General features: G+C 41.8%; 1 protein-coding gene across 1 annotated transcript in view; it reads left to right on the forward strand.

Moving 5' to 3' along the window:
* Positions 1–12163: 12163 nt before the first annotated feature.
* espn (espin) overlaps positions 12164–26315 on the forward strand; it is an 80977-nt gene continuing 66825 nt past the window's right edge. Inside the window, exons 1-2 of the mRNA XM_080533631.1 lie at positions 12164–12821; positions 22253–22446. Coding sequence (XP_080389757.1) covers positions 12528–12821; positions 22253–22446 — 488 coding nt within the window. The 5' untranslated portion in view covers positions 12164–12527. The remainder of the gene's footprint in view (positions 12822–22252; positions 22447–26315) is intronic.

A 26315-nucleotide genomic window follows, 5' to 3' on the forward strand; every position in this document is an offset into this window, starting at 1 on the left:
TCTTTGAGGGTTCTTTGAGGGTTCTTTGAGGGTTCTTCGAAAAGCAACACGGTTCTACATAGAACACTTTTCATCTGAATAACCCTTTTCTTTTGCAAATTATTATTTTTATTATTATTATTTACTTTGTTGTAGATAGACAATGTAAAAATGTAGAAAGTATTTTCCCATGTATTCCCATGTGTTCCCATTTTTTTGTCCATCACCAGAGCTTGACAGAGTTGTCATATTAAAAACAATATCACCACAACAAAACAAATGAACATGAGTGCAGATGTAATTAAAATGAAAAAAGAACCAACATCATATACAGTATATCGTTTTATGAGATGCATCACAAAGAACAGAAATTCACAATTACCCACAATTCCCTAGCAAATATGAAAATATGTTCCCTTCTGTTTCAATGGAATTGTGGGTAATGGTAAATTTCGATTATCCATTTTATCGCATTATCATAGATGTCTATCAACTCAACCTAAATCCATCCATCCAACATCAAACATTCATCCATGGATCCATCCAATCCCAACCTTTATTCATCTTTCTGCCATTCTTATATTCATATTTCCCCCCAATTCAATTATTCAATCAACATTATTCAATCATGAATCCATAAACATATCCAACCTTCATCCATCCATTCGACCCTCATTCATCTATATAACCATCCATCACACATTTAATCTATCCACCCATTCAAACCTAATTCATCCATCCATCATCCTTCATTAATGAAGGTTTGAAGGGTGAATTAACCTTAATTCATTCATTAAGTACCTGGGGTGCACCTGGACGATAAACTGGACTGGACTGGTAACACAGATGTCCTGTATGAGGGAGGCTCAGGTCAGGTCAGTTCAGGTCAGGTCCGTTGGCGTGTGCAGGACTCTGGTGAACATGTTCTACCAGTCAGTGGTGGTCAGCGAGGTGCTGTATGTGCGATGCTTAGGGGAGCAGCATCAAGGGAGGTGGCACCAAGAGGCTGAACAAGCTTATTAGCAGAGCTGCTTCTGTCCTGAGTGTCATCCTGGACACTGTGGAGGAGGTGGCCAAGAGGAGGATGAGAACCAAACTCCTGGCCATCATGGACAATCCCTCCCACCCCCTACATGACACTGTGGCAGAGCAGAGAAGCTCCTTTAGCAACAGACTACTACAACCACGCCGCAAGGTGCGCTATAGGAGATCTTTTCGGCCTGCCGCAATGACACTGTACAACTCCTCCTCTGGCTGGCTGGCTGGCTGGATCGGGGTGGTCAGAGTCAGGCTGGGGGATGGTAAATCATACTGGACTGTTCTTACTGTATAATGTTCAGATATTTTATTTCATTCTATTATTCAATTGTCACTTTATTTTGTTGTTGTTTTTTGTGATGTAAGCTGCTGTAACGCCTTAATTTCCCCTCAGGGATCAATAAAGTATCTATCTATCAACCATCTAACCTTCACTCATACATTTAGCCATACATTTATTACCATTTTCTATTTTATTCATCTATTCACCCATCCATCCATACTTCCAATCATTCATTACTTTAACCCATCATCCATCTACGCATTAATAAATTAAGATTAATTTGTCCATCCATCAACTGTTCATTTATCCATTCAACCTTCAGAGCCTGTATCTCCTGGATGCATTCAACCTTTAATAATCCATCATTCATAAAACCTCCCGTCATCCATCCATGCATCCATTCATCCACCCAACCTTCTTTCATCCACTCATCCAACCCTTGTTCATTCAACACTGTCACACAGCTGGTCTCTCCGATTCCTGGGGGTGCACATACAGGATGACCTGTCCTGGAAGAACAACACAGCAGCCATCATCAAGAAGGCACAACAGCGGCTCTACTTCCTGAGAGTCCTCAGGAAGGAACACAACAAGCAGGAGATACTGGTGGCCTTCTACCGCTGCGCAGTGGAGAGCATCCTCACCTACTGCATCTGCAACTGGTTCTCCAGCTGCACAGCCGCAGAGAGAAATGCGCTACAGAGAGTCGTGAGAACAGCCCAGAAGATCACCGGCGCCCCCCTCCCCTCTCTGGAAGAGCTGTACAACACACGCTGCCTCAGGAAGGCCTCCAAGATCTCCAGAGACCCATCCCACCCTGGGTACGAACACTTTGCCCGGCTGCCCTCGAAAAGGCGGTACAGGACCATGGCCGCAAGGACAAACAGACTGAAGCTCAGCTTCTACCCCAGGGCCATCCAGGCCCTGAACACAGCAAAGACCTAGGTTCTGGGCCCTGGACAGTCTGGACGGATTGATGGCAGCTGCTGGATTGAAAAATCAGGTGTAGTGCTGAGGCACAAATGTGTACATTTCAAGCCTGCAAACTGCGACACTTTAAATGAATGTGCAATAACACTAGGTGCAATATGACAACCCTAGTCGTTTTATCTGTACAGTATAGTATAGTGGATAGTGTACATAGCCTTTATTTATGTAAACCAGCTCCTTTCCCTTCTTGTTTTTTTTCTCTTTTTTTTTCCTTTCCTAGCACCAGGGGAGCCACCCCTCCCAAATTTCGTTGTTTGGTACCTGTACTATAGCAATGACAATAAAGACCATTCATTCATTCATTCATTCATTCATTCATTCCAACAACACTGTCACATAGCTGATCTCTCCAACAACACTGTAGCACAGCTGATCTCTCCAACAACACTGTCACACAGCTGGTCTCTCCAACAACACTGTCACACAGCTGATCTCTCCAACAACACTGTAGCACAGCTGATCTCTCCAACAACACTGTCACACAGCTGGTCTCTCCAACAACACTGTCACACAGCTGGTCTCTCCAACAACACTATCACACAGCTGGTCTCTCCAACAACACTGTCACACAGCTGGTCCCTCCAATAACACTGTAGCACAGCTGATCTCTCCAACAACACTGTCACACAGCTGGTCTCTCCAACAACACTGTAGCACAGCTGATCTCTCCAACAACACTGTCACACAGCTGGTCTCTCCAACAACACTGTCACGCAGCTGGTCTCTCCAACAACACTGTCACACAGCTGGTCTCTCCAACAACACTGTCACACAGCTGGTCTCTCCAACAACACTGTCTCACAGCTGATCTCTCCAACAACACTGTAGCACAGCTGATCTCTCCAACAACACTGTCACACAGCTGGTCTCTCCAACAACACTGTCACACAGCTGGTCTCTCCAACAACACTGTCACACAGCTGGTCTCTCCAACAACACTGTCACACAGCTGGTCTCTCCAACAACACTGTCACACAGCTGGTCTCTCCAACAACACTGTAGCACAGCTGGTCTCTCCAACAACACTGTCACACAGCTGGTCTCTCCAACAACACTGTCACACAGCTGGTCTCTCCAACAACACTGTCACACAGCTGGTCTCTCCAACAACACTGTCACACAGCTGGTCTCTCCAACAACACTGTAGCACAGCTGGTCTCTCCAACAACACTGTCACACAGCTGGTCTCTCCAACAACACTGTCACACAGCTGGTCTCTCCAACAACACTGTAGCACAGCTGATCTCTCCAACAACACTGTCACACAGCTGATCTCTCCAACAACACTGTCACACAGATGGTCTCTCCAACAACACTGTCACACAGCTGGTCTCTCCAACAACACTGTCACACAGCTGGTCTCTCCAACAACACTGTCACACAGCTGCTACTGGAAGAGAGTTCTGCATGGGTCCATAAGAGATTACTAAAGCAGACTGGTTACTAAACCAGACTTTAACAGTTAGTTATTGTAGATCCAGATATTTGAAGTAGTACATACTAATTAAAAAGGAAACTCTCTGGTATTCTAGCCTTTTTCAGAGGTGAAACATTGAGGAAATCTCCCCTCACACCTGATGTCATTGATATAGTAAAATGAGTGTGTCTTTAGAAGGTTTAGCTTGTAATGACTTTGTATTAGTCTTGTAAATTGTCATTTCCATTTTCAGAAGGCACTTTAAACCAGAAGGCACTCTAAACCAATGATGAAACATGACAAGATTCAAATGGACAGCCAATTCACTGTGTTACTATTGTGATAAACATGGCTCTTGTAAATCAATATTGATTGTTAAATGAAATCGTCTTGATTTCTGTATTCTGTGAAATGCCAAAAGAAATTATGTTGCAATGAAAGAAAAATTACCCTAATGACAAAAAGGACATGCTTTTCACACTTTAATTAACTCTTTGATTACAAACCTTCAATCAAGTATTTTTTTCTATACCATTTGAGTAATAATGAACATTTAAAAATATAATGTAGGCCTACTGTAGTTACCTTGTTTAAACATGTATGTAATCTGATATTATTCAGAAATGGAATGGGGGGAAAAGTTCCATCTTCATGTGATCCTTTATTGTGCAAATGTGCTCTGTTCTTTGTTGTAGAACATTTACCATCTGTGGGTAAGTGACTGTCAGTCAGCATGTAGGCTATGCCTTTGGTGGCGGTGTTTGAGCTAAAAAAAAAAGAAAAAGAAAAAAAACAGGTATGAAAATGTGTAATAACAGCTTGCCAAGCCTAAACCAACGCCATGTTCATCAAACATCTGCCACTGCTGCTATACGAAAAGGCTTTAAGGATACGACAATACAAGCCATATTGTATTTTTTGACACTCAAAGGAGTCCATGTGACGTCAGCGACTTGGTTGAGGTTCCACCACAGCCTCAGCATCATAGCGATTTCAAGTCACCATGGCAATAATGTATTTTAATCAGGAGATAAATATTTTAACAAATAAATATACTTTATTTGTTCAGGACATTTCTTTCACCAATTCGATACAATGCACTTTACAGGAGAAATAAATAAAAACAAAGCGAGATAAAGTAGGCATCTTACAGCCAGTTCAACAGCAAGCAAACAAAGATCAAGTAATGCTATCAAAAACAAAAAACGATCAAGTGATATCCTCAAATAAGGTTTGCATTATCTTTGACTTAGTTGAAGGCTAACTATTTACTCAAGGATGTTGAGATCAATGTCGAGTAATTAGGTCAGTGTAGATAACGACGATTTTAAAAATGTTACTACATCATATTACAATACAAGTAAACAATTGGTCAGATAACTATTTATCTGGGAATTAAATGATTGAGCTCCAAATTCAAGCCTGTTTGCGTAATGGAAGTCACGAGAACGAAACGAGCCGGGAACACTGAGGACCAGACGGATGGTTGTGCAAAGGGTACGTTTTAGAGCTCATTATAGGCTGCATTCTGCAACACATGATTAATGTAGCAAACCCAAAAGATGTTCCTTTATTCAACATGTTGTCATTTTATAATGGGAGATTCTAGCAAACGTAAAGATATAACCTGCCATGTATTAGCCTACATGGGATATAACTTGGTAACTCTAGCTAGGTTGTTTCATGGAGAAAAAGAGAATGTGGACTTCAGTGTGACGATGTGCTTGGCTTAGCCTGTGTCAAACAATGTAGGTTCACTTCTAAATCATTTAAATAGTATGCAGCATCAAGCCCCCGGGTGTGAACAGATTCTGAAAACAATGTCTGCATGTCATGAACTCCCATCAATGCCATGCAATATCCGTCCCAAATTTAAATACCCAAGCCAAAACCCAAGCTAAAGGGTTTCGTCTGATGACGAAACATTTGAAACATGACAACAACACAGTTGTTATGTCCTTCAAAACATGAAGACGATATTAGGTTTATAGCGTCACATTGATATCCCGCCAATCGCAATCGTTTACGAAGCTCAAGCCACTGACTCCAAGCATTCATCTGGATGCATCCAATACTCACCCACTATAGCATCTATGCAACACTTGTACAGTACAAGTTGTATTGCATACACTGTCTAAATGGTAGAATTGTAATCTAAATAACCCTTTTTAAGCGAACCAAATGCGTCTTCTGGGTAAAAGATATGTGTCTCAATGTATTGGAACATTGGAACATTAGAACCAGCGTTTAGGCAGTAAAGCCTTAATCACTAGACAGGGTGATTGAAGAGACGCCTAGATGGCGCGTTTTTTGAATGTTCGATTTATGCACCCCTGCAGAAATGGGGGGCACGAGAACGGCACGAGCCAGAAGAACAAAGGAACAGATGGGCGTCCATTTCCACTTAAATTATGGAGAAGTTGAAGGCAATTGGGACCATCAAATATTTCGTCAAGGGTAAGGGGGTGATTTTCTATATGAATAATATTACAATCAATGTTATAGCATCTGGGTAGCCATGGCCATTATTCATTACGTATTTTTCTTAAAATGTTAATTGAAAAACAATTTTAGAAAGATAAACCGAAAGAACGATGCAAAAGTAGGCTACTGCAAAAGTAGTTAGAATTCGTAAAATAATAAGAATAAGTAAAGTCCTGTATGTAGTCCTGCAACGTAAGCGTTATTAACGATGCTTTAATGTTTAAAAGTTATAGGTCAACAATATTCCGGATGACAAGATTTGGTGAACATGATGAGGTCTTCAACCAGAGAGGCGTGGTCACGCCTCCGCCCACTAAGCGCGCGCCGCTCTCTCATTCGACCACAAGTTCCACGCGCTGAAAGGGCGCTCGATACAATTCTCCGTCCTCTCCAGCCTCCACGCGCACCGCCATGCTGTTGCTCCATCGCTACAACCTCGACGTTGATTGCTGCTGGTATGTAATTTTAATTTTCTAAATAATAAAATACATCGCATGCCGTTTTGAAACAAAGTAAAACGCGTTCCTTGCATCGATGTTGTATTGTAAAATAATATGAGAATTTAGATTTTATGTTTTTGGACGACTTCCAATATGTCACCATGATGCTACACGCAACAGGTTTATGTGTAATTATTAACCTAAAGGTCAACTTGGTAATGACATGAACACATATAGTATTGTAACCAAAGGTTACATGTTAAATGTCATATATTGTGCAATAACATTACACATAATTACACAATGACATATAAGAGAGTGACTGATACTATTCTTACGCTGTTGAACTGTATAGGACCATCACAAACTGCTTATACTTTATGTTACGTCAGTAATACTCCAGTGCTGTTGTAAATTAGTGGTCATTCAATCGTGAATAAATGCCTATCGTTAATTAGATTCGTGAATTCTGACGTGAGCGACAAGTGTGAGAAACTTGGAGCATGTAAATTCTCACCAAGAATGCACGCATGACTGCTTCATCACCGTGAGACATGACATGGTAAGTTGGGGGTCAATAACAAAGAATGTGTTGTCTCAAGATTCTGCAGCTTGGGTGCACGCTAAGTAACTGTTATCAAGTCACTGTGGTTGGATTGAATACCAAGCATTTGAGCTGCAATGTAGTCTTTTATAGACTCCTGCAAAAGTGACCCAAATGAACCCCATTACACAAAATTACATAATCAGTAAAGTGGTTCAATTAAACGAAATTAGTCTGCAACTTGTATACAAGACATGGTAAACATCAGTAAATGAATAACTTCTAAGTAATGCCTATCAAAATCCTCCCTAAGTCAAAAGTAAAATGCCCTGTAAAGCCCAGTTTTGCACACACAAGTGGAATTGAACTGGAAAATTACGTATATCCTGACAGTACAAGTCAATTGCATTTCAACTGGAATAGGCCTATACTTATCAGTTTTATATCAGCAACTTGTACATCAGTAAGCATAATTTAATAGATAAACAATAGCTGGTGTGCACACAAAATTGCAGTAGGTTATCAATATGTGCAGCATAGTTATATAGAATATTTCATAGAATAGAGTAGAATATTTCAACTCATGAACTTTAATATTTAAGGCGTATATTATTGTAATTAAACAATACCTAAATAAATTACATTCTGTAACACTTTATAGATTCATAGCACATTACAATTAACACATAGGATTGGCCCGATATTAGATATGATCAAATATTGTGATATTTGAAGTATATCCTGATATATGGAATGATGATATTGTTGTCTACAGCCTGTGAAAGTCCTTCAAACTCAACATGTAACAGTACAGTCTTCAGCAAGGCAAAGCACATGGTAGAAACATGTTTCTTTGTTTCACAAGCCTCTGGCATGTCTCCTGCATACTTCAGCAATGAACGGGATTATCCTATATCATGGTATGTTCTAAAGTAATATCATACATACTGTATAAAATGTTAATATTGCCCAAGCCTAGTATGACTGCATTATAATGTCTTATATAATCTCATAATGATTCTGACATATTTGCCATATTCTGCCAGTAACAAAAGTCTTATAGATAGATATAACATATAGGCCATACTATATGATGATGACATTATAGATGTATCATACATGCCTATAATGAGTCATAATGTGTTGTGTTTAGTTAGTCGTGCTTTTGGCTACCTTTTGGCAGCAACAAAAAAGCTTGTTGCTTTGTTGCAAATAATACATTTATTTTTCACAAATATTCAATGATATATGAAAACTATGCATGAATTCACAATGTATTATCTGTTTTGTTGACTACTATGACGTTGTTGAGACAGTCATTTGTGAGTTCATCAACAAGAGGGATTCATATGACCACAGACTATGTTATTTAAATAAATACAAGGTCTGTTCTGCAATAGTCATTTCAATTCATGATAACCATTGATTCTCGAAGAATGTGCTGTTAATGCCCAATGAGCTTAGTACAACTGTCTTTGGGCTATGATAAGGTTGGGTATTATCAAACAAATAATGTTTTGCTTTGAAATATGTTTGAACGATGAATTGAATAATTATGGACTGTAAATTGGTTTTATAAACGTCTCAAAAAGGTCTACAAGTGGTTAGCTTAACTGTGTGTGTGTGTGTGTGTGTGTGTGTGTGTGTGTGTGTGCGTGTGTGTGTGTGCGTGTGTGTATGTGTGCGTGCGTGTGTGAGAGAGAGAGAGAAGGATATACTGTATAGAGAGAGAGAGAGAATATTCTGAGAATATTCATATTCTCAACAGAAGGATCGAAACGACCGAATAAAGTTGTGTGTGTGTGTGTGTGTGTCTTATTCATTCTTACATCATAAAGCCTTTAACTGATGCTGAATATAATAAACGCATGTTGTTGTTGTTGTGGTCTTGCCTGATTATTTAAAAGGTCTTGAGTTATAAATGTGGTCTTATAAACCACATAGGGATAAATGTTGGTGTTCCAGATGTACATAAATCTGAACACCTATTTTCATCTTTGTCATGTCTAATGAAATTTACGTTTCAGGGTTGAATTCTTTCTTCGTCTGATTATTTCAAGGAAAACACCCCCAATATATACCTATGTTATTTTGAGATGTTTCGAATCGGACGATGAACAATGAACAAGCGAATCGTAAAAACGTGCAGGCTTTAATATGAGCATCTCAACTGTTGTCAAAGAAAAACATGAACGTGAACTAAATCAATTATATTCCATTGAATAAAATATTGAAGATAACCTATTCTTATTCCTATTATTTTTTTTATTATAAAAATTATAGGCTACGCGATATCAAGTTGCCTTTTAGGAGCAAAATTGCTCTTAGAAATCGTGCATGCGTCCTGCTCGCTCATGCAAGATTAATTGATGGCACGCGCCAGCCGGCTAAACCGTTGGACAGATGGGCGCGAGGCCGAGGGTGTGGAGGCACGACCTAAGTAAAGGAATTTGGCGACATTCACTTACACAATTTAATGTATAAATATACTATACATATAAGCCTAATATAAATAAGTATTTTAATAATTGTAAGCATGGCCTTTAACCAACTCTATTTCTCAGTGTAAACCTATCGTAAGCCTACAAAACAAATGTGTTGATTCAATGCATTTCTGACTATTACTATTAGTTACAAACATAGGCTACATTTTGGTTCATGTGCATTTTCTAGACTAGACTATTTGAGCGTATAGCTTATATTCATATTTTCAGATAACCGAAATGATGGGACTTATCATCGAAAACAGCATTTTAATTGTGATCATGTTTTGAAATCTTCCAATAGGTTAGTAAAATGTTTAAAACAACATTGTATGTATTACATCTTCGAATGTCAGCACTATAAGGCCGTTGTTGCTGATTCCTGATTTGAATGTTCCCGCGCAGCGACAGATGGCGAGGACAATAGTGCAACGAATTTGAATAACTGTCATACGTCCGACGCGTGCAACACATATCCCAGCTTTCCCAGGCTTTGTCTTGAACATTCAAACTGAACAAGAAAAAACCGTTGCAGGCCTCTCCCAATACAATAGGGATTTTTTTCAAATAGCTTGAACTAATGGAAGCTTTTATAATTGCCCTGGGAAAAAGCCCATGAGATAGGCCCTAACCATATTAGGCTATTCATCCAGATCTTCTAAAATAGACCAGATACATTTAAACAATAATATGACCCATATTATTACCATAAACACGTGTCTCATAAAAAGGCACCATAGCATCATAGGGAATCACTTCGATTTGTATCTGTGATATGAGTTTGAAAGCTTAAAAAACCCTCATTGTGAAAAAGCATTCCCATTGCCTACATTTCTGCCCATAAAAACAAAACATAATTATTGTCAATTCAATATCAGTCCCTCTTGGGAATTTGCACCGCCCTAAATCACATGTGGCGTGGTGTGTATGACAGTTGAGTGGCGACAGATTGTCCACCGAGGCACGCGTCAAGCACGAGACTAACCCCGAGGGATGCACCCCGCAGAGTGCGCTCGAGCGGAACATCATAAACCAGAAAACCTGACAGCACTAAATAGGCCCCTAAGACAGCAACAAGGGCCTAACGAGTCTGAATGATAAAATAATATACACACATACATACAGTATAATAAGTAGAACCTGATTAATTATTCTTACAATATTAACGTTTGGAACACAATCATAAAAAAATATGGATGAAATAAGCAAATAATAATCGTTAGGCCTAGGCATTTTGTTTGGTGGCCTACACATGGGCTAACTAAATGCCCTCTTTTAAAACATTTTTGAAATAAAGATCCGTCAAACATGAATCATACGTTATATGATTACCTACCTTACCATGATCATGGATTTTTATTTTTATTTTTATATATGTTTTAGGACATTTCTGCTTTAATGGGATAGAGACAGTAGAAATTGACAGGAAGGATGGGTGAGAGAGAGGAGGGATGACTTGCAGGATATGTCGACGGAGACCCTGCTATTACATGGCTGATGTGTGCTACGCCACCAAGCGCATGAGCATGGATGTTTAAAAGGTTCAATGTGTTTGTTAAACAGGTTGTATAGCCAACACTGAAGTCCAAAATATTATGCTTTCCTGCCACCCTTTGGTGATGAAACGTATTGCAATTGATCACAGCCTGCCAGTAACCTAGAATTTAGTGGGGAGGGCATTTGGGAGGGAAACAAAAAGCATGTTTCTTTTTCCCAAATAAACATTGTATGGTCCCATATTATTTTGGGCTCGACATGAGATGATAGGAGCAAACATAATCATACTCCATATGCCAGAGGAGAGGACCTACTGGCCTGGCCTGGGGGGATGTAGCCTGCGGAGAGAGAGGCACATTAACCTGGTGATCCCATCATCAAAGTTGAATAGCCTGTAGAATACATTTTCAATTAGGATTTCGGGATAGGGATGTTTAGTAGGCTATGTGTTTATAACCACCTTACAGATGTTTGGTAGCCTATTCTTTATGTAGCCTACCTGTAGGCCTACTTTATACTTTTAATAACTTTATAGGCCTACCTGAATCGGGTTGTTGTGCTGGGGGATATAATCAACACCTACTGTTTTGCCGACCATTTCAGGCACCTAAGCCTACATAAAGTTCGTGATGTACTGTCCCTTTAACTCCTTAGCCGATTTCTAAGAGCTCAACATGTTAGTTCCGAAGTGATCCTCCCCCTGATGGATTATTTAACAAGTGGTGAGTCCCATGTCGCCATCTGCAGCAACCAACTATACGACCCAAGACAATCGTCCGGAATATAATTTGAAGTGAATTAATCGTCTATATTGAAGACATTGGTGTAACTGACTGAAAATGAAGAACAAACGTCTTTAGGACAGGATAAAAACCGAAGGGATTCCCCGCGACAGGTGTTTGCCGTATGCATGTTGAGGATAACGCGGTAGCGGTCTGGTAACTACCGTCGAGAGAACAACAAATGATCTACGTGATGTAACTATGTCATGTAACGTTCTCTGCTCACATTTAGAATCACGAGCATTTAGTCCATGTTGTAGATATTTCATGCGGGAAACCACATGTGTTGATGAATATTATAATAAAATGACAACATACCTGCGCATTGAAGGACACAACACTAACCTGTCCAAAGAAACGGTCTTTTTCTCATCCATATAAAGTGGGCTCGATCGGTGTGATGCAAACATCTATGCCATTCCGAGAATAGGCGTCTAAAGAGTTTATAGACACATTTCAAAGGAAGACCAGAGGACTGAAATGATAGTATATTCTTTGCCAATCAAATATATCCAGAGTTGCATAGAGGATAACCTCATCTGGATGGTGCACCTGTAAACATATTGGAGGAGTCGAGCTGAAGCTACAGTATGGTAGTGGAGAGGACACTACTGGCCGCAAGGCAGGGGGATGTACAAACTCTGAAAGTGCAATTAGCGGAGAAAGTACTGAACGGAGATGTTAAGGACCTTCTTGGCGCCTCACCAGTCCACCATGCCGCCCGGGCTGGAAAACTAACTTGCCTACGATACCTGGTGGAAGAAGCTGGTCTGGCGGGGAACACCTTGGCGAATAATGGCGCTAGTCCAGCTCACGATGCTGCTGCCACTGGCAACCTGACCTGCTTACAGTGGCTCCTCACACAAGGTGGATGTCGTCCCTTGGTGAGTCATAATGTTTGTGTCTTTTGACCAATATTGTTTGTTTGGACTCATTGTTTTAAAATGACCCATATGCGTTTCAGTGGGATCTATACTAAGGTGTGGTAAGGTGGGACTACAACGTATGAAAGCATTGTGGTGTTCCAGGATTCTGCAGGAGAGAAAAAAAACATGATCCACTTCACCACATACATGACAGCAGCTGGCGAAAGCGGGAACAAGTCGGCAGCCAATCGAAATGTTCAGACTTTTATTCTGAAACATTTAAATATGTTTCGGAATAAAAATAGAATAAATATACTTTAAATAGGACTAGTGGAGAGGGGGCTATTTGTGCTTAATCATACCTATCTAGTGGGATGAGCTAAACTAAGGTGTGATAACAAGGCCTCCACCTTACTTTTATCTTGGCCCAGATAACCACGATGAAGGCCTAGAGAAGCCTAAGCGCTAACACACATATTAAAAGCTTTTGTAACATTTCAACAAACTTTGAAGCCCTCATAGAAATCATCAATTGTCATCATTAGGGGTGGCATTATATCACTTCTGTGGGTAGACTTCTGCACTCTTGTGGGTGAATCTATTTGAATTCAAATATGACTGAAAAGTCACTTCCACTGGAGGAATTGACACCAGTTTACCCAATGTGTACTCACTTAACACTGAGAGGGTTCCATGTACTGATGAACCAGGATTCTGCAGGAGAGAAAAAAAAACATGATCCACTTCACCACATACATGAGACAACAGCTGGCGAAAGCGGGAACAAGTCGGCAGCCAATCGAAATGTTCAGACTTTTATTCAGCAAAAAATAAATAAACTCCTCCCAAAAAGTTTGGAAATGTTATTTCAGTCAATTCCTCCTCCCCTTTAATAATACCAATTGGTATTGTATTTTATATCGTTGGAAAGCCTGATTAGTCACCTTTACAATGAGGTACAACTTGTAAGGATTATGCATTCGTGGAATGAGTAACACAGTTAAACGTGTGGGTCAGACTGTAGTAGACTGTAGTAGACTGTAGTAGACTGTGTCAGACTGTAGTAGACTGTAGTAGACTGTAGTAGACTGTGCCAGACTGTAGTAGACTGTAGTAGACTGTGTCAGACTGTAGTAGACTGTAGTAGACTGTAGTAGACTGTGTCAGACTGTAGTAGACTGTAGTAGACTGTGTCAGACTGTCAGACTGTAGTAGACTGTGTCAGACTGTAGTAGACTGTGTCAGACTGTAGTAGACTGTGTCAGACTGTAGTAGACTGTGTCAGACTGTAGTAGACTGTGCCAGACTGTAGTAGACTGTGTCAGACTGTAGTAGACTGTGTCAGACTGTAGTAGACTGTAGTAGACTGTAGTAGACTGTAGTAGACTGTGTCAGACTGTAGTAGACTGTAGTAGACTGTAGTAGACTGTAGTAGACTGTGTCAGACTGTAGTAGACTGTAGTAGACTGTGTCAGACTGTAGTAGACTGTAGTAGACTGTAGTAGACTGTAGTAGACTGTAGTAGACTGTGTCAGACTGTAGTAGACTGTGTCAGACTGTAGTAGACTGTAGTAGACTGTAGTAGACTGTGTCAGACTGTAGTAGACTGTAGTAGACTGTAGTAGACTGTGTCAGACTGTAGTAGACTGTAGTAGACTGTAGTAGACTGTGTCAGACTGTAGTAGACTGTAGTAGACTGTAGTAGACTGTGTCAGACTGTAGTAGACTGTAGTAGACTGTAGTAGACTGTGTCAGACTGTAGTAGACTGTAGTAGACTGTAGTAGACTGTGTCAGACTGTAGTAGACTGTGTCAGACTGTAGTAGACTGTAGTAGACTGTAGTAGACTGTAGTAGACTGTGTCAGACTGTGTCAGACTGTAGTAGACTGTAGTAGACTGTGTCAGACTGTAGTAGACTGTGTCAGACTGTAGTAGACTGTAGTAGACTGTAGTAGACTGTAGTAGACTGTAGTAGACTGTGTCAGACTGTAGTAGACTGTGTCAGACTGTAGTAGACTGTAGTAGACTGTGTCAGACTGTAGTAGACTGTAGTAGACTGTGTCAGACTGTAGTAGACTGTGTCAGACTGTAGTAGACTGTGTCAGACTGTAGTAGACTGTAGTAGACTGTGTCAGACTGTGGTAGACTGTAGTAGACTGTGTCAGACTGTAGTAGACTGTAGTAGACTGTGTCAGACTGTAGTAGACTGTGTCAGACTGTAGTAGACTGTAGTAGACTGTAGTAGACTGTAGTAGACTGTGTCAGACTGTAGTAGACTGTAGTAGACTGTGTCAGACTGTGTCAGACTGTAGTAGACTGTAGTAGACTGTGTCAGACTGTAGTAGACTGTAGTAGACTGTAGTAGACTGTGTCAGACTGTAGTAGACTGTAGTAGACTGTGTCAGACTGTAGTAGACTGTGTCAGACTGTAGTAGACTGTAGTAGACTGTAGTAGACTGTGTCAGACTGTAGTAGACTGTAGTAGACTGTAGTAGACTGTAGTAGACTGTAGTAGACTGTAGTAGACTGTAGTAGACTGTGTCAGACTGTAGTAGACTGTGTCAGACTGTAGTAGACTGTAGTAGACTGTGTCAGACTGTAGTAGACTGTAGTAGACTGTGTCAGACTGTAGTAGACTGTGTCAGACTGTAGTAGACTGTAGTAGACTGTAGTAGACTGTGTCAGACTGTAGTAGACTGTGTCAGACTGTAGTAGACTGTAGTAGACTGTGTCAGACTGTAGTAGACTGTGTCAGACTGTAGTAGACTGTAGTAGACTGTCAGACTGTAGTAGACTGTAGTAGACTGTGTCAGACTGTAGTAGACTGTAGTAGACTGTGTCAGACTGTAGTAGACTGTAGTAGACTGTGTCAGACTGTAGTAGACTGTGTCAGACTGTAGTAGACTGTAGTAGACTGTAGTAGACTGTGTCAGACTGTAGTAGACTGTAGTAGACTGTGTCAGACTGTAGTAGACTGTGTCAGACTGTAGTAGACTGTAGTAGATTGTAGTAGACTGTAGTAGACTGTGTCAGACTGTAGTAGACTGTGTCAGACTGTAGTAGACTGTAGTAGACTGTAGTAGACTGTAGTAGACTGTAGTAGACTGTGTCAGACTGTAGTAGACTGTGTCAGACTGTAGTAGACTGTAGTAGACTGTGTCAGACTGTAGTAGACTGTAGTAGACTGTGTCAGACTGTAGTAGACTGTGTCAGACTGTAGTAGACTGTGTCAGACTGTAGTAGACTGTAGTAGACTGTAGTAGACTGTGTCAGACTGTAGTAGACTGTAGTAGACTGTAGTAGACTGTAGTAGACTGTAGTAGACTGTAGTAGACTGTAGTCGACTGTGTCAGACTGTAGTAGACTGTAGTAGACTGTGTCAGACTGTAGTAGACTGTGTCAGACTGTAGTAGACTGTAGTAGACTGTAGTAGACTGTAGTAGACTGTGTCAGACTGTAGTAGACTGTAGTAGACTGTCAGACTGTAGTAGACTGTAGTAGACTGTGTCAGACTGTAGTAGACTGTAGTAGACTGTGTCAGACTGTAGTAGACTGTAGTAGACTGTGTCAGACTGTAGTAGACTGTGTCAGACTGTAGTAGACTGTGTCAGACTGTAGTAGACTGTAGTAGACTGTCAGACTGTAGTAGACTGTAGTAGACTGTGTCAGACTGTAGTAGACTGTAGTCGACTGTGTCAGACTGTAGTAGACTGTAGTAGACTGTGTCAGACTGTAGTAGACTGTGTCAGACTGTAGTAGACTGTAGTAGACTGTAGTAGACTGTGTCAGACTGTAGTAGACTGTAGTAGACTGTGTCAGACTGTAGTAGACTGTGTCAGACTGTAGTAGACTGTAGTAGACTGTGTCAGACTGTAGTAGACTGTAGTAGACTGTGTCAGACTGTAGTAGACTGTAGTAGACTGTAGTAGACTGTGTCAGACTGTAGTAGACTGTGTCAGACTGTAGTAGACTGTGTCAGACTGTGTCAGACTGTGTCAGACTGTAGTAGACTGTCAGACTGTAGTAGACTGTGTCAGACTGTAGTAGACTGTAGTAGACTGTAGTAGACTGTGTCAGACTGTAGTAGACTGTGTCAGACTGTAGTAGACTGTGTCAGACTGTAGTAGACTGTAGTAGACTGTAGTAGACTGTGTCAGACTGTAGTAGACTGTGTCAGACTGTAGTAGACTGTGTCAGACTGTAGTAGACTGTAGTAGACTGTGTCAGACTGTAGTAGACTGTGTCAGACTGTAGTAGACTGTGTCAGACTGTAGTAGACTGTGTCAGACTGTAGTAGACTGTGTCAGACTGTAGTAGACTGTGTCAGACTGTAGCAGACTGGGTCAGACTGTAGTCGACTGTGTCAGACTGTAGTAGACTGTAGTAGACTGTAGTAGACTGTGTCAGACTGTGTCAGACTGTAGTAGACTGTGTCAGACTGTAGTAGACTGTGTCAGACTGTAGTAGACTGTAGTAGACTGTGTCAGACTGTAGTAGACTGTGTCAGACTGTAGTAGACTGTAGTAGACTGTGTCAGACTGTGTCAGACTGTGTCAGACTGTAGTAGACTGTAGTAGACTGTAGTAGACTGTGTCAGACTGTAGTAGACTGTGTCAGACTGTAATAGACTGTAGTAGACTGTGTCAGACTGTAGTAGACTGTGTCAGACTGTAGTAGACTGTAGTAGACTGTAGTAGACTGTGTCAGACTGTGTCAGACTGTAGTAGACTGTAGTAGACTGTAGTAGACTGTAGTAGACTGTAGTAGACTGTAGTAGACTGTAGTAGACTGTAGTAGACTGTAGTAGACTGTAGTAGACTGTAGTAGACTGTAGTAGACTGTGTCAGACTGTAGTAGACTGTGTCAGCCCTGCCTTGATGCCTTACTTATGGAGGGATAAGTGAATCACAACAAATCTTCAGTTGTGCCCAGGGGTGACTCATTGTTTCCTCATTCCATATAATGTATCAGAATTGAATAAGATACAGTATAGTACTAGAATCTAGATTATACATTACCCTAAGGTAAGTTGTCACTTTGTAACAGTGTTATTGTATTGGAGGTGGTTTGGGACCCTGCTTCTTTGATGAGTAATCCATTTACATTTACATTACATTTACATTTTGGGGATTTAGCAGATGCCTTTATCCAAAGCGACAAATACAACAAATACATTTGTCTAGGTACGGTAAGTGAATCATCTATCCATCAGTCATCGCAATAAAACATTATCTATGCTCGGGCCAGAAGCCATTGGCAGACAAAAATGCTACAAGAAGGAAGATTTGTTTTTGTTATTTACAGTAGAGAAATGGGTGGGTGGGTGGAGGGGAGGAGGAGGTTTTAGGAGGGACAGTTAAGGTGTAGCCTGAAGAATGGTCTTCAGTCTACGGGGGAAGATAGGGAGTGACTCTGCAGTCCTGACAGCAGTGGGAAGCTCATTCCACCAGCAGGGTGCCAGGAAAAGTGGCAAACTGAAGAAAAAAAAAGAAGTGAAAAGAGCACCCTGAGCTAATGCCAGGGCAGAGTGTTTAGCTCGTAGGACACCTGTGCTCAGGTTGCGTAATGGGTCCCAGAAGAGGCAGTGGAGGTCAGAGGAGAGGGAAGTGTAGTGGAGGTGGTGTGGAACAATACTCTGTGTGATATGTCATCCTGCTTGAGACCAGAACACTTGCGTTAGCTCCCTGAGCTAATTCCTATGCTTTAGCTTAGCATTAACCTTGTCACCAGGCTCGGGAGGAAGGAATTCTGGGCAAAAGTTTAGCTTAACAAGCGAAGGCAGAGGGGGAGACCTGGGTTCAATTCCAGCCAGGTTGCATCATCACACTTGAATTGCCATTAAGCCCCAGTAAAAGGTTGTTATTAGGAGGCAGAGCAGTGGTGTAGTCTACGTGATATGCAGGACTACGCCGTATACCCACTAGGAAAGGCCAAGGATTTCCGTATACCCACTTAAGAATGTGTGAGGATACGTAACAGCGTTTTGTGACAGAACCTTCACACTTTCATTCATAAAATTCACCCCGTCTGTGTTACGAAGCACTTGACTTTTGGACCATTGGGACTGACTATAGCGTCATATACCATCAACGGGCGGAAATATGAAATATGTCAAAATGCAGCACTATCATGCGCAGATCAGCCTGTGGATAGATAACTTTAGATCGATAACTTTACATTAAATATGTCTACCATCATCCGCTGTCAAACACCACAATTTATTTTTAAATAAACATGATTGTACATCTCTGTAATCGCGCACCGATGTATTTATATGGGGAAGGCTGTGCTTGACGATTCCATTGGACTGACGCCGGGCAGAGGAACAGGGACTGTCGCCTTGTGACAAACGCGCAGATATGAGTGCTCCTGCTTTGATAGTCTAATGCAGCGGTTCCCAACCTTTTTGGACTCACAGCCCACTTTACAAATCTCTACAGTATTCGCGGCCCACCTAGTGCGCGAAGCGTGTAAAGAAAAGGTCTATAATGCATTGAAATGACATTAGTACATCAGACATTAGACATCAGACATGGAAATATGTCAATGCGCGGCTGTCATGCACAAATCAGCTTGTAACGTTAGACACACAGCACATCGGCATAATAACGTTTTGTTGTTGTGCTTGTTATAAAGAAAAGGTCTATAATGCATTTAAATGAATGATACAACCCATTAATAATATTACCTAATAACAACTGCTCGGATTAGATTGCGGGTTCCGCTACATGGAAATAGGTCAAAATGCGCATCATGTACAAGTCAGACGAACGTTTGATAGATAACTTTACATATGTGTACCATCATCCGCTGTCAAACGCCACAGGTAATAATTGATTTATGATTGTACATCTTTGAAATGCTCGACTGTCATGCAGCGTTGCGTTACTGTAACGTTAGACACAGCACCGACATAAAAGCGATTTTTTTTTGGTTACGCTTGTTATAAATAAAAGGTCTATAATGCATTGTAATGACATGAAACTAAGATAATACGATGGTTATCATATTTTTTCAAGTCTTTAATTACAAGTAATTCCAGAAAAAGTAAATGACATTTCAGGCTCGCTTACGAGAGCGAAAAGAACATTTCTGTAGATGTTTCGCAATGCATGCCGGAAGGGATTCTCATGGCTCCGAATCGAACGAGGGTCAAGATTTTCTCCAAACGGAGCCATGGATAACCCTAACCCTAACCCTAACCCTAACCCTAAATGAGTAATGAATTGGGACACCACTACGGCTACACGTGAACGCGCAAAACGGAGATTAGGGGTGAAAACGGAGCCGGAGTGGTGAATTGGGATTCACCCTTTATCTTTCCATAACTCCATTCACAAGCTCCAGTTACTTAGTCTAGGTGGTGAAAGACACTGACATTCACACTGCTTTATTCACCGACCAACGGACAAGAAATGCATTTTCTCATCTATAAATAGCTCTTAGCGTCCGTTTCGAGAGTGAGTTACTCATGACAAAAATGAGGGGGCCGAGGGGGAGATCAATAAGGGTGCTTTGTGTGTGGAAGAAGATGAAAACTGACTTTTCAGTGTTTTGTGTGTAGCCTACCTGTCTCTACCTGTCTCTACCTGTCTCTACCTGGCTCTACCTGTCTCTACCTGGCTCTACCTGGCTCTACCTGGCTCTACCTGGCTCTACCTGGCTCTACCTGGCTCTACCTGATGTAGTCATCACAGCGGGTGTCCAAGTCCAAATCATGGCTACTTATTATGGCTACGTATATTATTGGTTCAGGGTGTGAAGTCTGTCTTTTACCTGATTTGAATGATTTGTCAGTATCATATGAATTTACAGGAGTCTTAAAAGTAAGTCAAGCCCAGAGACACACACACACACACACACACACACTCTCTCTTTCCAGGGATGAGTGACTTATATGCCATTAGTCTCACTAACGCTATGACATCAATCACCTTCCTAAGTAAACTTATCATGATTCTATAAACAGATTGTCTGGGAGGTTTATTGGTTAAGTATTTCAACCTCTATGTCCTGATTAGGTTGTAGATGAGCTGTAATTCTTGGAATTAATATGACTATATAACTGGTTCCAGGACCAAGATACCCAGGATAAGACTACAACGTTATAATGTGGGGAAACAGCCAGCTTTTGAGGCATTCAGAACATACTGTATTTGCATTGACTTTTAGATGTTTCGAAACAATATCAATTAACGGAATTGCAGCAAAACTGTTGTTTGTAAATGGGCTAGCTGAAACTCACGGTGCATGCAAACAGGTCATGCCGAGCCCATTCTCTCCAGTCATTCTGAAGGTCCAAGCTGGTCCCTTGTAGACGAGTCTTCTGCATAAAGACGTTCTCACACTCTGGTCCAGTCCTAAGGTGTTCCTCCTAGGTCTAGTAAGGTCTAGTGGGCCACTGCAACACAACCACTGAGGAGACACTCAAGCTCACAGCTTCTCCATCATCATCATCATCATCATCATCATCATCATTTTCCCTTCTATTGCATTATAGATTGAGGAGTATTACGGTAGTTGTTGACAAAGTTGACATGGGGATGGATTTGCTGTGGTTACCACAGAATTCACACTCAGTGGCAGTTATATTTCAGAAGCCCTATCGAGACCCATCCAGCACTTTGGTCTGCAATTGAACGGTCCAGTCAGATTGGGTCATTAAAATGGGGTTGACGTGATGCCCACCACTGGTGATTCCCCTTTGGCATGTATTTCCCTCAATGACCTAGATGTAAAGAGCGATAAAGATATAAGTCTAACAAAGTACAATGGCGCTATGAATTACTTAAAATGAGTAACAGAAGTAGCAAGAACTGCCTCCCCATTACAATCACTTATCTTCACCATCCATTTCTAAGCTTGAATGGCTGATAAACTTTGTACACAACAAAGAGTACTTCATGCCTCTGACTAGTGATAAGCGAATTGGCCGATATTAATATGCCTTCTCTATTACCATTAGTTATGTAATCTAGATGAGGTTTTACCAGTGGGTGGTCTGTGTAGGTTTCCATTCCATTGTACCAGGAGGCTATTTCTGGACCAGCACTGGCTTTGTGAAAGTGGTTGCTGGCACTGTTACCTTTTGTTAATGTTGCCCATTTGAAGTCCACAGCTTCAGATAGGTCTTCCCTGGAAGGGTATTTTACCCCCTCTCTCTGGAAAGGTGTCATGAACGCAATAGCTTATGGTCAGTCAATAGTCTCTTTCAACAGCCAACACACAAGTCTAGTCAATTCATGTCCTCTTTGAGCAGAGGTTGTGATATTGTTTAAAAACAGATGACCCCCTTCTGTTTAAAGCAATGAAATCAACATTGTGAACATAGACACTGGCTGTACATCCTGAGCCGCAGCCCCCTAACTTATTCTCAACTGTGTTTGTGTTGCCTCAACTGCTCTAACCTGAATCCTCAAACCCACTTTTCCCTCGCCTCTCGTCTGCAGGACCGGGACAGTTCTGGAGCCACCGTCCTCCACCTGGCCTCCCGTTTCAGTCATCACGAGATCACTGATTGGCTGCTGAAGAGTGGAGAGGCGGAGCCTGGGGCTGCCACGGACACCGGGGCCCTGCCTGTCCACTACGCTGCTGCCAAGGGAGACCTCCCCTCCCTCAGACTGCTGTTGGGGCACAGCCCAAAGTAAGACCTGAGGGGGGGGGGGGTCCTACAACCATAAGCTACAGATGGGCACATCTATGTCCATCTATGTCCATGTCGGCATGGTTTTAAACCCGGAACCTGTCTTTCCCCACTGTCTCTATCCACTAAATGGATAAAAGAAGAAAAAAAAGAGTGGGACTGCCAGACTCCTTTAGAAAAAAACGTAAGAGAACGCTGTGCTAACTGAGATCCGGTCACAATGCTTCTAAAGCTGTAGGTCAGTTATGTGTTGCCATGCTGCTTTTCCAACCCAGGTAGGACTATGTTGCACAGAATGGTTGCCTATGCTAGCTTGAAACATTGAAGAAAATGGAAGAAAATTTAATTTTTGGAGGCTCTGCCCAAGCAAGGTGTTTCATTGGTTTGATGTGTGGTGAGGCATCACTCATTTGTAACGTGTTTCCACCTCTTTGTAGCTACTTCCTGGAAAGGACTTTCCTAGGCTTTCCGATCTAGCAGAGCCTGGTCTCAACGAGGTTAGCCTGGACCTAACCCAACACACCCGCAGACTCTCAACACACCCGCAGACTCTCAACACACCCGCAGACTAAGGGCTCTAATTCGCTTGAGCAAGTAGTGTTAGGCAGAACACTTGCGTACCCATCTACCTTCAGTTCAAATCTCATTTTTAAATCACTAAAGCTGATCATATGATACCCATTTCCAAATTAATGGCAAACCCCCAATGCATTTTCAATTGTCTCTTGGGACTCGCATCTCAGGGTTGGATGAACAGAATCAATGGGTACAAAGTAAACTTGTACAGAGGATGGATATCCTGTGTGTGTGAGTGTGTGCGTTTGTGTGTGTGTGTGTGTGTGCGTGTGTGTGTGCGTGTGTGTGTGTGTGCGTGTGTGTGTGTGTGTGTGTGTGTGCGTGTGTGTGTGTCTGTGTCTGTGTCTGTCTGTGTGTGTCTGTGTGTGTGTGTCCGTTTGTACCCTGTGTGTGTGTGTGTGTGTGTTATTACCAGATGAATGTCAACGCTAATCACTACTCCGCCAGAGGACCCGTGCCACACAGAGATAACCCTGCAGCCATATGGCCCTATGATTGTCATGGACAAAAGCCAAGGCATTAGTAGCCCTGGGTAGGCCCTCTCAAACAGGCTCTCTCTAGGGAGGAGGGACGTTTTGAAGTTCCACTACCCCCTTAAATACCCCCACTGCTTGACACATTTAAGCATCTAAATGGTCAAAGAGAAGACTTTTCGTACAATATATGAATCATATGTTTCCCCAACATTCAGAGACAGTCTACAGTTTGAGCCATATAACCGATGTTACAGATAAGATGTGACAGACAGATAAATGCATCCAGAGGTTGTAAAGGACTAAAGACGGTATGGAACAGACAGTTCCTAACAGCTATATGGGGGCACGCTTCAACCTGCTATAAAGACTTGACGCTGCCATAAACATTTAGAAACGCGTTAATTTTTAACTCATGACATTTACCTCAGACTAAATGGTTGGAAAAGCTGCTATTTGTTAAAGGTGCTCCAGTGTTGATTACCTTAATGGAAGATCTCTAGCCAGAGCTAGCTTGTTAGCATGCTAACCTGTGTTACTAGGAACTCCTATGTTGTGTAGGGGCACCCCAGACAGCTGCATAGCTACTGAAACTTTAATTGGCCCCAGAGACGTGGTTGTGTCTGATAGCATTGCTCCATTCACTCCCTCCCCCCCCCTCCCCTCTTATCCATGCTGTTTACCACCATCTCCAAGGGAACACACAGTAGCGCTACCCAGTGATAAGCTAATGAGGGAAACAAATACGGATGAATAGAGGGATGCTTTCTAGTAGCTACTCTCTGGCATTGTTTGTCTGAAGCCTTTGCTGTGGTAGAGATAGCATTCTTGTGTCTGGGTTTTATTGTGTGACATAGAAATGTGCTATCACATAGATTTCATTTAAGTTAGTTAATTGGCTTGTTTGACAGCTGCGACATCTCCAAAATCACAAGGGAGGCACTCTCGCAAGGAAAGCAGGCCTTCTTTACCCTGGATAAAACAGCATTGGTGGAACGTTTTCCTTCCCTATAGGTTACTCGATAGTTCATGGCAGGCCCCTGTTTTTTTAATCTTTCTAATCAGATTATGAGGTAAGCAACCTGTTATGACCCGGCTCTTGGCCACAACAAAAATGGAGACACACACAATATAAGGGATGAAACAAGAATGTATTCAAAAGTCACTCAAAAGTCTATCCATGCTCATTCAGTTGCAGTAGTACTTAGGATTCTCTTAACTTTCACTGAACTCAGCAGTCCAGTTGCTGTAATGGTCTTGAAAATGCCATTCAGTTCTTTCAGGGTCACGTTTTCCCAATAAAGTTAAGCCAAGAATGCAGAGGTGATTTCCACCATAAACATGCCTAGTATCCAACTGTCTAGAACGTGCTAGTTGTTAAGCTATCACTGTCTTTTGTGGTAAAAAAAAAAAAAAAAAGGGTTGTTGGTCAGATGCAGATTAAGTTCTAGACAATACCCACCAGATTTATGGGCTTGGAGCTGAATTGGTGAATTGTTCACTCATCCTGTCTAACCAGAGCTAACAGTGTGCTGTGTGTCCGCTGATAGCGGAGGGAACACAAAAGACCTCATGAATGAGCCGTCATTGAAATGGCATCTCTGGGAGATGGTCACATTGACAGAGAGAGAGAGGGAACAGGTTATGTAACAAATTAACAGAGATTAAAAGCTTTGGCAAGGGCATGAGGTCGAGGGGGGGTGGGGCAACTGCCTAGTAAGGTGTAAAAACATGACTGATTCTAGAGAGAGACCCTGGCTTAGAGGTGCTCCCCAGTAGGTGGGTTTGAGCAGTCTGTCTGGCTGGTGAACATGTGATCTGGCACACTTCTTAATGATTGGTTGGGGTAAATATTATGACAATTACAATCATGTTAGTATATCATAGTATCAATAAAAGCAGAAGTTCACCAGGTTCTTTATAATGATTTAGAAATGTAAAGTAATGGAACAACAACACTTAGATTGACATCTAACCAGACAGTGCAAATAGTGTCATAGTGCCAAAGAAATGATATGTAGACAATGCATGGTATTACAGTATGAGGTATTACAGTGAGTATAAATAAATATAAAAGGTGAATATACATGAGATGAGTAGCAATATTATATGTACAGTTAGGATGTACAGTATGGTGTGTACAGAACAAGGGTACTATGTCTTGTGCAAACACGCAGTAGTGTGCAAACAAGCAGTAGTGCAGAGCTAAATTGAAGTCCTGAGTGTGCGTATCAGTATGGGTATCAATATGATATATGTACAGTACGATATGTACAGAGCAAGGGCAATAGGTCTGCAAACAAGCACTAGTGTGCAAACAAGCAGTAGTGTCCAAAGATTCTGTAGTGTCCAAACAGAAATAGCTAGTGTAAAAGCTAAATTGAAGTCCTGAATGTGAGGCCAGTAGATATACTATACTATAATAATAATAATAATAATAATAATAAGCTATGGAGGGGAGAGTACACTGATACTGGGAGTCAATGTTCCTCTTGTTGGGGGGCGTCTAGGCTACCACCGAGATTTTGAGTTCTGCAGAGTGACAGCTGGAGGGAACTTAGACTCCTGTAGAGCCTCCCGGATGGGAGTAGGGCAAACATACGATACCCACCAGCCCGTGGCTGGGTTGAGAGAGGTGTCCCTACTGATGCCTCGCGCCCTCCACAGACACCGCCTGTGCTGGAGGTCCTCGAAGGCAGGGAGTTGGGCACCGGTGATGTACTGTGCGGTTGTCACCACCTGTTGCAGGGCCTTCCGGTCGGAGACAGCGCAGCTGCCATACCACTGTGATGCAGTTAGTCTGAATGCTTGTGCACCGAT

This window comes from Nansenia antarctica (genome assembly GCF_963989245.1).
Source record: "Nansenia antarctica genome assembly, chromosome: 6".
Lineage (NCBI taxonomy): Eukaryota > Metazoa > Chordata > Actinopteri > Argentiniformes > Microstomatidae > Nansenia > Nansenia antarctica.